Source organism: Centropristis striata, chromosome 16, assembly GCF_030273125.1.
Source record: "Centropristis striata isolate RG_2023a ecotype Rhode Island chromosome 16, C.striata_1.0, whole genome shotgun sequence".
Classification (NCBI taxonomy): domain Eukaryota; kingdom Metazoa; phylum Chordata; class Actinopteri; order Perciformes; family Serranidae; genus Centropristis; species Centropristis striata.
The window spans coordinates 11,201,277-11,215,842 of record NC_081532.1 but is presented as its reverse complement, the minus strand read 5'-3'; the positions used below and the strand labels follow the sequence as shown (position 1 = coordinate 11,215,842).

The 14,566-nt window shown below is 39.4% G+C and overlaps 2 protein-coding genes across 5 annotated transcripts in view; both read left to right on the top strand.

The window, feature by feature from the left end:
- The window catches only part of tspan37 (tetraspanin 37), a 34,269-nt gene extending 30,807 nt beyond the window's left edge, over positions 1–3,462 (top strand). For 2 of the 3 annotated variants that reach the window (XM_059353665.1, XM_059353664.1), the window contains exons 2-7: positions 409–600; positions 685–759; positions 893–991; positions 2,113–2,265; positions 2,369–2,452; positions 2,808–3,462. In XM_059353665.1, coding sequence (XP_059209648.1) covers positions 451–600; positions 685–759; positions 893–991; positions 2,113–2,265; positions 2,369–2,452; positions 2,808–2,885 — 639 coding nt within the window. In that variant the 5' untranslated portion in view covers positions 409–450 and the 3' untranslated portion in view covers positions 2,886–3,462. The remainder of the gene's footprint in view (positions 1–408; positions 601–684; positions 760–892; positions 992–2,112; positions 2,266–2,368; positions 2,453–2,807) is intronic. The other variant, XM_059353666.1, reaches the window with a different exon arrangement.
- A 1,360-nt stretch (positions 3,463–4,822) lies between these two features.
- Positions 4,823–13,954, top strand: elavl1a (ELAV like RNA binding protein 1a). 2 transcript variants are annotated; one of them, XM_059353034.1, is made up of 7 exons: positions 4,823–4,933; positions 6,606–6,666; positions 8,137–8,328; positions 8,821–8,924; positions 9,508–9,670; positions 9,774–9,999; positions 11,707–13,954. In XM_059353034.1, exons 2-7 carry the CDS (start codon positions 6,630–6,632, stop codon positions 12,029–12,031), a joined length of 1,047 nt encoding a protein of 348 aa, XP_059209017.1. In that variant the 5' UTR covers positions 4,823–4,933; positions 6,606–6,629; the 3' UTR covers positions 12,032–13,954. The 2 variants fall into 2 exon arrangements, with proteins under 2 accessions (XP_059209017.1, XP_059209018.1); XM_059353035.1 differs by lacking the exons at positions 4,823–4,933; positions 6,606–6,666; positions 8,821–8,924 and having other exon boundaries at positions 8,192–8,328.
- Positions 13,955–14,566: the final 612 nt, after the last annotated feature.

Genomic DNA, 14,566 nt, shown 5'->3' with positions numbered 1-14,566 from the left:
CCTCTGACCAAACATGGCAATCCGACGATTTAAACTTCGCTTGGCTGTCAATCACTGCTACATCAACAAGATGGCGGCGGACGCATTGCAGTGGATGGTGAAATACGGACACATAGCTCATTTTTCGCTGCCTCTACACACGACCTAAATAAACGTTTTTGACGGGAGAACAGGCTGATTCCAGACGTCCCTATCCACAGCCACAACGTCCAGCTCCTCCTAGGGGGACCTCAAAGCTTTCCCAGGCGAGAGATATAATTCCTCCACCGTTTTCTGGGTCTTCCCCGAGGCCTCCTACTAGCTTTAAAAAGTTTGGATTATCAAAAAGGAGCTGATGATGGTCCTTGAGAGCGTACAGGTGTTGATATACCAAAGCATCTGTCTTCATAGATTCTTTTTCTTTCCCAGGTGGTGGGTTTGGTGGTGGGCCTGAGTGGAGTCTACCTGCTGATGAGCTACAGGAACAGGAGTTTATTTCTTTCTCATGACTACATCACCCTGCCAGCTATGCTCGCTATCGCCACCGCTGTCATCCTATTGGCCAGCGGAATTCTTGGCTCCTGGCTGAGCCTCAAGGAATCCAGATTTATGGAGGGACTGGTAAGAGTTGTGTGTGTCTAAATGTGAGTATCTGTGTGTGCATCAGTGATTGGACTGTATATAATGAATTGATTTCTTTTCTAGTTTGTTTATCTGCTAGTTTTGGTCTTCTGCCTGGAAAGTACAGCTTCAGCATTGGCTTATTTCCACTCCACAACGGTAATAAAAGTTACACAAACATTCATGTGCACAAAACAGTTGTTCTTTCATGACCCTGCACTCCCTCTTGGGGGGAAAATGCTTGTGTGTGTGTGTGTGTGTTTATGGGTTTTTTTGTGTCTCTATTGTTTAGCTGGATTCAGAGACAGCTCCTCTCAGTGAGGTGTTTCAGAATTACACGGGCAGGAGCCAGGATCCCAACTCTCGAGCTGTGGATGTAACACAAGAAGAGGTGTGTGTTCAGTCATAACTGATGCATACAAATACCCCGAACATGTTTGTAACTGGTCTGCAAAATGTGTAAAGCAAATATGTGAAACAATATACAAAGCAGCAGCAGCATATGCTTGGTCGCTCATAAAATTTTAATCAAATATTTTTTTAATCTCTTCCCATAAAATGATTGTGACAATGTGGTTTATTCTTGACAGATAAAGTGTATATCCTCTCAAAACTTTATTTATCCCTTCCAAACATATCACAGTAAAAATGAAACCACAATTAACAGAGGATTGTGTCTGAAAACATAATTATTCCAACTTTATGGGCCACCGTTTACCTAAACATAATACCAACATAGCCAATATGTTGCTTTGGCAAAAGACTGTGATGGCAGGGACATAAAAACAAGCAGCATCCTAGAGAGTGCAGTCCTCTGCCACTGGCTCCTCAGGTGGTGCCATTCCCAGAGTTGGGAAGTCCTTTGGTGTGTTCATTAGGTTAAAGTTTGAAAAAACAAGGAATGAAGATTTGTTGTATTTTGCTCCTCAGAGGGTTTAAACAACTGCTTTTTCCAGTGTTTGTGTGACAATGAAGAGCACAGGAAATGGCTCAGGTGAAGAAATATGAAATCAATATTTGATCTGGAAACACATTTTCCGATTACTCTGACACAACGTGAGTGCTGCACAAATGCCCTATTTTGCACCTCAATATTAGGAAAAGTGAAAAATGATTTGTGTATCCGGCCCCTGATTCAGATCCACTCCAAAGTTGAATACGTTTTTCCTTGGTCCATGCCATACTTTTCCACCAAGTTTCATGAAAATCCGGCTGGCAGACAAACAAGCAAACAAATAAATTAGACAAAATCATTATATCCTTGTTGGAGGTATCAACTGTAGCTAAACGTTAAAGCCAGTGTTAGTACCATTAGTTGCGGCCTTAAAAATGGAAATATCCCATTGTCCTATAATGGCAATGTGGAAATGTAGATTTTTCCATTAAGAGGTATTTGTCCTGTTTGACAGCTGTTTGGCCTTCATTGCAAAAATGGTGCAATTACAATACCTCACATTATTTAAAGATTTATTTTGGAAGTGATTGGGAATTTTGTCTTTTGACTACCGTCAGTTGCAGTGTTGTGGTGTCCATGACTACAGGGACTGGCTAGAGACCTCCTGGTTTAACCGCACCGGAGGCCTCTGTGTTCCTCACAGCTGCTGCAACTCTTCTTTCGCCTCCTGCAATGGCACAGTGAGCCAGCCGTGGCAGCTTTACACACAGGTACACATGTGCATCCAGATACACTCACATAAACATAAAAAAGCTCCAGCATGAATGTCTGATTGGACCCATCTGTCTCTCTGCCTTCGTGTGTCTCTTTCAGGGCTGCCAGGTGAAGCTGGAGAAGAGTTTACAGGTTATGCTGAGTTTCATCATCTGGGGCTTCCCGATGGTTTTTGCGGTGGAGGTGCGAAAGACTTCATGACATTTTACGACTTTTTAAACTTGATATAAATTGAAATAATTGAAAAAATGGAACACAGATACAGCGGATTGTTTGCTATCATCAATGGGTTCTCAAAATGCATGAATTAATCCTTTAATTGTATATCTTATCTTATTAAACATTGTGAATTTGTAGTATAGTTGCTGTTTTAAACAAGTGACAATCGAGATTTTAAACAGATCACTAATGTTGTGAGATGGAACTACTTTGTGGGGTTTGTAGTGGTTTTTAATTATTATCCAAATGAAAAAATGTGTTTGTTTAATCTGGCTGTAAACCAGAGTACTAGTCTCCTTTCTGTCTTCTTATCATACAGATTGTTTTGTTTCTGACGATGGCACAGCTGATGATGGACCGATCTCTTGTGGATTATCAAGTACTGGACAAAAACTAAAGACACTGTTGCAGATGGGACAGCACTGCTCTTCAATACGTCTTACTATATTGTGTAAATATGTGAAAATAATAATTCCTGAGCAGCAGGTATCTCACTTGCCCAACTAACACTGATTAATACTCCAGTACACTAAAAAATATGACATAAAAACAGTCAAATATATTTTGTGTATTTCAGTCTTTGTTATTCCTGACACTGAAACGATTACAATGGTTGATTGCTTTAAATATACTGTTGCACCATTCAATAAGTAGACTCAACAATGCTGTATGATCCTGCTGAGTGGATGTAAAAGGTCAAATAATTTTCAATGTATAAAATCTTCCGTACAGGCCTGACTACCTGTACCTGGATATCTTTCATTTGCTGCAGTGTAGCTCTGTTAAACAAATCATAATCATATTCACATCATATGTAATATGATATTTGTGTCTGGATACAGTATGGCATTATTCATGATTGTTGGTGAGTTATTCTTGTTTACATTGCAATTGTGTTACTTTATGTGTAACTGTTCTTATATTTGTCAAGAATTGAGAATTAATTTCTAAAGGGACATTAAACTTTACATCTTCTTTGCACTGTGCCGTTGATTATGCTTGCATTGCAAATTTCATTACCTACTTACAAATTGATTAGTTTAGCCTGATTATATATGTAAAATCAATACAAAATACACATTTTTTCTGACCTCTGACCTTCTGAAAATCCAATATGTAGAGAAGTGTTGAAATAGTAACCTTTCTCTTTGTCACAACTGCTTGCTCATTTTTTAAAAGAAGAAATACAGAAATCACTCAAGCATTCTTATACAACCAAAAATAGTTCATATTTTATATGTTAATTGGACTATGCATTCCTTGCCAAAAATATATTCACGGATAAAGAAAAGTGCAGTAGGCCATGTAGTCATATCTGATGTCATATTCCTTGGGGTCATTCCACAAAAAACAAAGTCCAACACAGCACTCCAGTAAATTAATAAAGTTTATTGCCATACACACAATAAGATGCCCTTCCTCTGGGCTCTTCCGGCAAAAAAATAATTATTCACAGGTGACACTTACCTATGCCTACAGCCTGAATATCTGGGCATCACAAAAAGCAAGATAAAGTTATCGCTTCACTGAGTCCCTTGAATGCATTAAGAAATGTATTGTATGTCATATTTTGTATTTTATGCATTTCTTGTCAAAATATATATACACAGGTAAAGAAAAGTTTAGTCATAGTTTAGTCATATATGGTGCCATATTCCTTTGGATTCAAGCTATAAGCAATTCTCATAGAATTTGGAAAAGTCATGAAGTGTGAAGGTAATTAAACAATGTTAAGTATTGTTTTTGTCTCACAGAGGGCAAACTTACCAAACAGATCATAAGGCTCTTAAAAAGTTTAGTCTCCATGCGATGACAATTCCTTCCAAATAGAAAGAGATTACATGACTACTAAAACCATATTACTTTGGTGCAACTGATTGGCCTCTAAATATATGACAGCAACACATTGTTTAGCTGTATTTCAAATAAAATGCTGACAGTATGATCATCACATATGACATAGCTAAGGCAAAAACATAAACACATGCAAGGTATACATATACAATACCAAAAAAACTATTATATATATATATATATATATATATATATATATATATATATATATATATATATATATATATATATATATATATATATATATGCTCTGTATTCTCTGTCTTTGCATTCATCCAGCCCGATCCATCCATTTCGTCCAAAATAATTGTGAGAAAGGACATGAAAAAATACGTGGACAGCAGAAAGTACGAGGTTGTGACATGAACACGGAGTGTTTTATGTTGATGATTGATGTTGACCCACGCTGCCTTTTCTGCAGAGGCGTGGCTGGACGCGAGTGGGCGTGGCGGCCCTTTGTCACGTAGCTCCTTCCTTTTTCCTGCTCGGTTTCTTCTCTACTGGAGGCTGACTTGGAGGGAAGTGAACGTCGCTCAGAAAGAGGAAAAATAGGAGAAAGGAGGAGAAAAACAACTATCCCACAAAAAGCTGGTAATGCTTAAGTCGTTGCAAATTGTTGTTTGAAGCTGCCCGGCTAAATGTTTTGTAATTTCGATGTTGTAGGTTAGTAAAATACGAATGAGTGCCATGCCGCCCCTGCGGCCCGTGGAGCCGCTGGTTAGCTTGTGGTTGCTAACATTAGCCCGTGTGGCCTGTTAGCAGGCCGTCGGGGTTTCGGCGCGGGGACAGACATGCATCCAACCAGCGCTCTCCAAAACTGGGGCTCGGTGCTTTACGTTAGCTAACAGGCAACAGACCGCCACTTTAGCTATCCCCTTTCACCACGCGATGAGAGTGTGTTCGTTTGTATGTAAGCGTATAAGAGTAATTATTTTCTGTTTTCTGTCGAACCTGGTTGGACACATGTTTCCCATCAGCGGAGGGAGCGAGCATGCAGCTACCTAATGTTAGCTGGCCAGTGCTAGTAACGCTCATCAGGCCTCAGCACGTTTCAGATGGTTTAAGATCAACTTGCGTTTAACCAGTATTACAAACAAAAAAGCAGCATTAAAATTCAGTTTGTGGCTGCAGGAGATAATGGTATGTTGTTTTGATAGTAATGTGAATGTTAGCCTCCATTAATGGCCCGGTCAGTGGCGTTAACATGGAGGCATTGTCGCCCCACCTCTACTGTAAAGTAACATAACGTTGTACAGGCGCGGGAATAAGGCTGCTCAACCAGAGTAAGCAGCTCAAGTTGTGAGACACTAGCGGATATTTTCACTGTACTTTGCAGTTGTTCACTCACATACTGTACGTGCAAATTTGGACCCCATGCATGCCAAAGGACCACTCTGACACGCCTCTTTCCACTGTGTACTAAACAATACTAGCACACGTCGCTAGTTTTTTCACTTGGACTGGTGCTCGTTACTTAAAAATGTAGGAATATATAATACTTGATTATACTGCCTTTATTGCTGTCTGCGATAATTCATTAAGACATTCAAGGCGACTGGATAGAGACTTGCATCTATTATCAATTTATTCGTGTTTACTTTAAATAAGCTCTGGTTTCATCCGATAATCAATGTTTTGTGTCTTTGGTATGTGCCCATCCTGTATGTTTACTATGATCACACTGTGGATATGTCAGCAGCATTTTATACAATTGGTAAATTCTACATAGCAAATAAAAAGGTGGCTGAACCCTGCATTTGCATTGCTGCAGGTGTGAGAGGAAATTGCTGGCCACCTCCTGTGTATGTCCTGTTTGAACCAATTTGACCATCACATGAGTCTGAACTGGCTAAAGCTACTATCCGGAAAAGTCAATACTGCAGATCATGCAAGCCAGCACCAAAGGCCCAGTTACATGCCTGCTAATTTCATGATACACGGTTGGTTACAAAAAATGCAGTAGAAGCTGCCAACAGATGTGACTCATATCTGCAGTGAGATGGTAAATGACAACTTCACAAGCCATATACACTCATGGAAACATGCAGTGGATACTGACAATGATAAAAATTGATCACTAGAGCGTTTTTAATTAGGTAAACTGTCTCTTTTATCACTGTATGTGAAACAACACAGCCTGTAGTGCCATTCACCTGTTTGCCACCTGTTTGTTTGCTGATTTTATGTCCTTTTCATGTAATGTTTTTCTGCCAGCTTGTTTGCTCATTGCCATGTTGACCAAGTTGTTTTCTTTTGTCCTCAGCCTCAGGAGCAGTGAAGTGTCTTCATGGCAGTTCGTCGAGGACACATTAAGTACTTGAAAGTGAGTATAATATCTCACCTCCCATTTCATAGAGCACTGCAGCATGTGACCTTATCAAATGAATGTAAGCAGTCAGTACAATGAGAAATTTTTGGAGTTTAGGTGGTTGACAAATAATTGAATGCTAAAATTCAGTTATATGGTAGTAAAAGTCACTTTATGGTTTCACTTCTTACTGTAAATTTGACAGGTTATTTATGAATTTGTGTAAAGCATGCCCCTATTATATACAGTGATCTGTTATTAGTTTTGCTGGGTGTAATGATTTGATATTTGAAGTGAGATGGCATTAAGAGAAATCAAAATGACTCGCATGCCAGCTCCCACCAGCTATGCCCGTGTTTACTAGTTTAATACAGGACTCTCATTCATCCTCTCAGGCAGTGTGTGTTACCCACCAGAATACACAATCACAACCCTTCTCTTGCATGAATGGACCTCTGTCAGGTTGACCGCCAGACTGGTTCCCTTTGCAGGCCTGATCCCATTTCAGACACCAGCAAATGTGTCCACCATGCTCTGCTGAACAGATAGCGGAAACAACTTTTTTTTTTAAGTGTTTTGAAGCAAGGTTCCATTCTTGTTATGGACACTTTACATTGTTGACTAATTTAACAACCCTTTAGACTGATTATCAGACTAGACTGCATACTGGCATGTGATAGAGGTCATCAGGGGGTAAAGGAGTTGCTTTCCTTCTTTGTAAATGTGAAACGTGTGCATTGTTTATATTTTATGTTGGCACAGTATAAACCACAACATTTCAGCCAATTTGCAGCTTAAACCCAGTCATGTGCTTGTGTAATATGATAAGTAAGTGACCATTATGTGGTCTTTAAAAGCTTTTAACCACATGTCTTTCTTTTTTCAATGGAATCTGCAATTACACTGCAAGGATACTCATTCCCTTTCCAACCAAAGAGTACCAGCAATTATGAAACAGTATTCTTTGCATTTCCACAGTATTTGACCGACCCTGAATTTTAGGCAAATTAGTTGCTAATATTATATTACTATAATATTATATAATGAGATATTTTCTCAGAGGCAGTGGTATGCTTCTACACAATTAACATTTTCTTTCAATTTTTTTGGAAACAAACTACAAGTGTGCACGTCATGCAAGAGTTGCCTCCAACCGGTTGCGTCTCCACCAAATCCGCAGCTTAAGTAGCATTATATGCTATATAACTATTGTTTTTTCAAGTCTGACCAAGAATTAGCAACACACCATTTAGCCAGTGCAAAAATTGATGCGACCCAACAGGTAAACATGGACCACTGCCTCTGATTTGGTCTGATTTCCTTATATGGCGATGGTAGTTGACAAGTCGAATATCAGCCAATGAATCGGCACATTCCTAGTTTTTTGCTTGATAAATTACTGGAACAATCAGTCAACTATTCATTTAAGCATTTTTTCTGCGGACCCTGTGTACTTATCTTCCTTTGTGTTTTTCGGCCCACCTGGCTGACTTGCAGGAGGTGTATGACATGTCGAACGGTTATGAAGAGCACATGGGAGGGGACGAGGGGAAGGACGCCAAGACCAACCTGATAGTGAACTACCTGCCTCAGAGCATGACGCAGGATGAGCTGCGAAGCCTCTTCAGCAGCATTGGGGAGGTGGAGTCTGCCAAGCTGATTCGAGACAAAGTCGCAGGTATGCTACTCTCTGAAGCAATAAGACCTGTGACAGACCAGATGGACACTTAAACACAAGATTTTGTTTTAAATGGCAAATGATTTGTGTTACAACCTCTGAATATATCAGTGGTGGTTCAGCTTTATGACCTAAAGAGTAGCTTAGCCTATCACTCATTTTGGAATTATCTTTAGTGACAGGATATGTACTAAAGGCCTGTTCTTTGGTCCTCTGACGCCTCATTGATTTTTGTAATGTAATTTTTATTTGAAAGAGATCCCAAATTTATTTCCTGTTTCATTTGGGTGGTACTTTGCTCAGTTTTCACCACTATAGACCTGTTTTTGTTTATTCCAATCAGTCCTGCAGACAGTGTTTGTTTGTTTGTTTAGACTAGCATGCAATGTTAAGATTTGTTTTTGTTTTTAAATATTTATTTGTTTGCAGATTTTTTTGATCTATACAACGTTTTTTTGTTTTATTTTATTGTTTTCCTTTTTTTTTCTCTAGGCCACAGTTTAGGGTACGGATTTGTTAACTATCTTAACCCTAGTGATGCAGACAGAGCTATCAGTACACTGAATGGACTAAGGCTACAGTCCAAAACTATCAAGGTAACGTGCAATAAGGTGTTCTACACTTCTCAAAGCAAAGATGTCATGTCATTTAACTCTCCTGTGGCTCCTGTGCTGTCCGCTAACTAGCTAGTACATGTCAGTCCGAGGAAGTGATACTGCTTTTACAGCTCACTTACTGCCCTATCTGACATGTCTGTTGAGTTTGACTATAATTTTACTTATTTTATTTGACACATTCTGTCAAATTGAATGTATTTCACATATTTAATTCCTTAAAAAGTACCTTTTTCGATCAGCATGATTTTATTTTTTTGTTGCTGTAAAGTTCTCTCATGCTTCTCATTTTTGCTTAGACTGAAGTCTTAATACCTTAAACCACATATCAGATTATTTAATTCAGTCTTCTTTTATAGTCCAAAGGTGTTGTTTTTTAATAGACAAAACCATTCAGATGAATATGTTGATGATTATAACTTGCACATCTAAACACATCATATAAATCCCCCCAAATATATATATTTAAGTACTCGTTGTACTTTTAATAGTTTTTTTGTTACTTTGTTTTGTACATTTGTGTCAGTAGAGTTTTAATCAGGCAACCGTTGCCTCCCGTTGCTAGGTTTCATACGCACGCCCCAGCTCTGATACAATAAAGGATGCCAACCTGTACATCAGTGGCCTGCCAAAGGCCATGAGCCAGAAGGACGTGGAGGATATGTTCTCCCGTTATGGACGCATCATTAACTCCCGTGTACTTGTGGACCAGGCCACAGGAACGACAGGTAAATGACTTCCTTACTTTTCAAAAATTCTTCCTAACATATGGTACCTAATCATGCTGCTGGCATCAGGATAGGCGTTCACCAGCTTCTCTCTTGTACCCAGGCTCCTCCCGAGGGGTGGCTTTTATCAGGTTTGACAAGCGGGCCGAGGCAGAGGAGGCTGTGAAAAACCTGAATGGCCAAAAACCACCCGGAGCCTCAGAGCCAATCACAGTGAAATTTGCTGCCAACCCAAACCAGGCGAAGAACACGCAGCTCATCTCTCAGCTCTACCACAACCAGTCCAGGCGCTTCGGAGGGCCCGTTCACCACCAGGCACAACGGTTCAGGTGAGCAAAGTTGTTTACTGTTTGCTTGATCTAGCAACACTGGTTAGAACCAGTGCATTCAGGTGACCATTGATTGTTTGTCTTTTTTTGCTACTTTTGGAACATGATAACCAAATGATTGGTGATGGATTGTCTTATCCCTCATTTATCTACAGAAAGATTTAATCCAAAACATAAAGGAGCCTATCTTGCACTCAAGTCCACTGTGAATATATTGTAGCAGGAGAGACCATGTTGTTTTATTGTGTGCCAAAAGTCTGGCAGAGTTTGGTTAAAGTTTAACTTCCTTTTTGAGTTGAAAATTAAAAACAAGACACATTTATGGAAAGAAACGTGCACCCCATGTTCTTTTTTTCATTGAATTTGGCTTTGTTGTGATCAGAACAATCTTGGGAACAGGATACTCAAAATGATCACAAGCAAGTTTGGAGAATGTTTAATTTTAAAGCATGAAAGTAGAGAATGGTAAACGATCCAGAGACTTTTAGCAACCGTACCAAATCAAATTCAGTCAGCACCGACTGCAGTGCCAGGGTCAGATCCTTGCCTGCCGGATGCTACCACAGGTTAAACTCGGCACTGGTGCAGGCAACCAGCCAGCTGTCTGGCCTGACTGAATTTGATTTGCAACAGCAGCTTAATGCCTGAGCTTCTGTCTGCTCTCTCTCCTTGCAAAGTAGTCTCGTGGCAGAGTGTAATGGAGGGATGACAAGGTGTACTAGTTTGCTATTTCTTGTTTGATAAGTGCTCTGATAATCACAGAGGGGTCAAGAGCGGAGCAAAGAGGAGTGAGTCACTCACAGCTCTACTGTGAAATAAAAATCAATTTTGAATAGTAAAAATAAAAATAGCAAATCAATATGTTGCTGTCTAGTAGAGGTGTGAATCCCCAGATGCCCCATGATACGATTTTATCCCAATACTAACATTTTCCGATATGGTGAGTATTGCAAAACAATTTATTGCAAATTAACTGTTTAACTGCATTTTGTGTCAACAAAATTATGTTTTGTCCAATAAGATAAAATTCTCAGTTTTGAATTGGAAGGCAGCCGTGTATGTAAACTGGAGACTTGTGGGAACCCAGAGAGACAGTTTTCATTGAGAGAGGATGACGTCAGTGGTCACATGACCGTTTTGAAAATCACCATGAAACATGAAAAAATAGCCTAAATTTTAACCATAATTTGGACAACTTCCGACACGATATCCTGACACACATGGTGCCTATAGATTTCTTAGATCTTCTAGTTTCATATGAAATCTCTAGTATATTCATAAAAGTGTGCCCGCCACGGCATCCGGAACCGTGAAAACAGCCAAAATACTGGTGGCCGTGGGAACACTAAATAATGATACTTGGCGGCCATGAATTGATATAATATTGCCATGCAAAATTGCGATACTCTGCTGTTTCAATTTCTCCTCCACCGCTACTGTCTAATTTATATTATGGTACCTGCCACAGATAAATCGGTGTAAGGAAAAGGAAACACTGTAATTAGCCTGATGAACAGTTTGGTGTGTGTGCGTGTGAGAGACCTCTCTATGCAGTTTACATATGTTGCTGAAATAAGTCAGAAAGGCTCAGTGACATGCATTGTTTTTAGATATTGAATATGCCTCAGTCTGTAGAACTTTATCTCATGGTCTTGTGTTTAAAAAGTATAATAAATTGTAATATTTAATATACTTGTTTATTTCCAGGTTCTCCCCCATGGGTGTTGATCACATGGGCGGCATGGGAAGCGTCGGCGTCCCTGGGAACTCCACCTCCGGCTGGTGCATCTTCATCTACAACCTGGGCCAGGACGCCGACGAGAGCATCCTCTGGCAGATGTTCGGCCCCTTCGGCGCCGTCACCAATGTCAAGGTCATCCGAGACTTCAACACCAACAAGTGCAAGGGCTTCGGCTTCGTTACCATGACGAACTACGAGGAGGCGGCCATGGCCATCGCCAGCCTGAATGGCTACCGCCTCGGAGACAAGATACTGCAAGTGTCCTTTAAGACCAGCAAGGGCCACAAGTAGAGAGAGCTGGACAATCAGGTGTAGAGGAGAGGTGGAAACGACCTGCGCCAGGCTTTTATAGCAACGAGCAGAAGTTTGAGTTTTTAAAGTCTGGCACATCTGTTTGGGTTTTAGTGTATTCAGAGTTAAATGAAATGTTCACTCTTCTGCACCTTTGTACTTGTCTAAAAGAGAGGCTAGGCTGATTATTTTTTTCCTTTTTTATTTGTTTTTTCATCTTTAAACTCATGCTTGGAACTTGAGACACTCAGTAGTTTAAATTTTTAGTGAGGGAATGGAGAGGGCAAAATCCCATGATACCCCAAGGTAACTTTTGGAAAATGATCTAAAAAGCTAAAATGCTGTCCGTCTGTGTTGCATGTATAACTGTGGGGACTAGGTAAAGGAGGGACGCAAGCAGTATCTCAGCATTGCGCAGAAAATACATAGCATAAGAAATGCCCTGCAAAGTGTCTAGAGAAGGTGAGGAACAATAATTTGCTCATAGCCAGTGGTCGTTTTGTTTTGAAAAAACAGTGCTCTGTTCTGGATCCTCGTCATAAGTAGAAATAGATGCCTTAAATTATCATCCAGTGGACACAGACCTACAATACCACTCACTGTCTCGAGTCAATCTAAGAGCAAAGCACTTTCAACCAATCTGCTTTAGGTTACTATTAATATCAGTCTTTTCAATGTAAATCTATGACTTTTGCTCACCCTCCTAACAGGTTAACAGTTTTAAACATGACAAGTTTTGGAGGGATATGTTTTTGTTTTGTTATCCCTGTGTGAAAGTGTCTTTTTATTCTAAGTTGTATTTCAGGAGAGTCCTGTTGAATATGAACCCCAGTGAATGAGTAGGGAGTTAAGATGGACCAAAGGCAGGGAGAGATTTGATCCTATTACCGCAGGAGTTTTATGAGCAGATTCAAGGTAAATTTATACCTTTTTGTTTGTATTTTTTGTGAAGAGGTACTACGGTTATATCTGATGCTGACTGAGAGCAACATCGCTTTAGCTCAGTATGTTCTGATTTGTTTTTTTTTCTTTTTAGAGTTAAGTTGCTTTCTTTTTGTTTGGATTCTTATTTTTTTTCTTTCTAAAGGCATAGATTTCTATTTGTTACAATGTAAGTTACAAACTTGTTTTATCGAGTGCTTATCTTAAGTTTGGAGAGAAATTAATGGCCTTTGTTTATGATTTCAGTTTTAGATTTGCTTTCTTTTCTTCATTTCTTTTGTTTTGATTGTTTCACTTTAAACATAAACCATTAAATTTTATTTCTTTTTGCCGAAAGTTTTGTTTGGTTTGTTTTTTCTTTTTTAATTTACCTTTTTTTAATATTTGGTTTTATTTAGGTTTGGTTAAGACTTTTGTTCTCTTATTTTTCTGGTAGTGAATCTGCAGTGTTTTATAAAAGATCCCTGGTCAAGCAAAAAATAGGCTGAAACACAACAAGCAGCGGCAAAGAGCAGCCTGCAGTAAGCTGCCTTGCAAAGTCTGAAAAGCTGTGGCTGTTTGAGTCTGTGGAGAGTTTCACTCGCGGCGGCAATTTGTCCCGCCTGAAATGCATGAACATGCCTCCTGGCCGTAGAAATGATTTGATTTCTGCAGTGAGCCACATTTTGCTGCTGCTTTGTGTGTTTCCAGTGGAGGCTTTTTAAACATCTGAGACAGGTTTAACATTTTTGCAAGATTAACAATATATGGACCAATGTTAGTTGCTAGAGTAAAGATTATTTAACCTGTGCACAGACACTTGAAGCAAAAGGGATATATCTCTAGATTGCCGGATACATTTGAACTTCTGAAAGAAAAACACAGTTGAAGCTGTACATACACTCGCATGGTACGGTTGTTCTTTTCAGCAGTTGTGAGTTGAATGTCAGACTTTTATATTGACTTCTGACTAATTATGTCTCCTTTTTTATACCCAGCTGTTTTGGGAAGGCCATTAACATTCAGATATAGTTTCTCAGCTCGAGTGTAGTTATCCAGACTGAAGCCAGGATTGTTTTGCATCAGCATTGTTTGATATTTCAGCAAGACAAATTAACCTACACTTTTCCCTTTAAGACTTTTAGACCCATAGCCATTGCACTGGTCTTGGGGATTGTTAATTAATGAGGATTACTTTTTTTACTAGTGATTCTTGGGAAACACTTCTTATGTCATCCATTCAGAAAAGACCATTGGCATATAACGACTCATCTTTTAATAGTGATACATTTGGTAGATTGACTTGTTCTCCGAGTGGTTTACAGGTGAACCATAACCATTGGCTCCACAATTCTTCTTAATTTTACCTGACTGCAAATTAGGAATATCTAATTTTGGGAACACTACCTGCTCACACATTTTAGAATTGGCTTTTAGAAACCTTTTTTCCCCCAGCAATAATTTCCCCGACACTTCATTAAATGCCTCTTTCATCTGCATGCCCGCTCCAAAAGGAGAAATTTGATCACAAGTTTCAGATTCGATCTTAAAAGTGCTTTCTGATTTGGTATTGCCATCTTATTTTTGTGTCAGTCCTTAACTTTGTGCAATATT

Bases quoted from the DNA above. Each gene is read 5' to 3' on its own strand.
- elavl1a (XM_059353034.1), top strand. From the start codon at position 6,630: ATGGCAGTTCGTCGAGGACACATTAAGTACTTGAAAG. The intron at 8,925-9,507 runs GTAACGTGCAAT...TCCCGTTGCTAG, and splicing joins TACAGTCCAAAACTATCAAG to GTTTCATACGCACGCCCCAG. The intron at 9,671-9,773 runs GTAAATGACTTC...TCTTGTACCCAG, and splicing joins CCAGGCCACAGGAACGACAG to GCTCCTCCCGAGGGGTGGCT.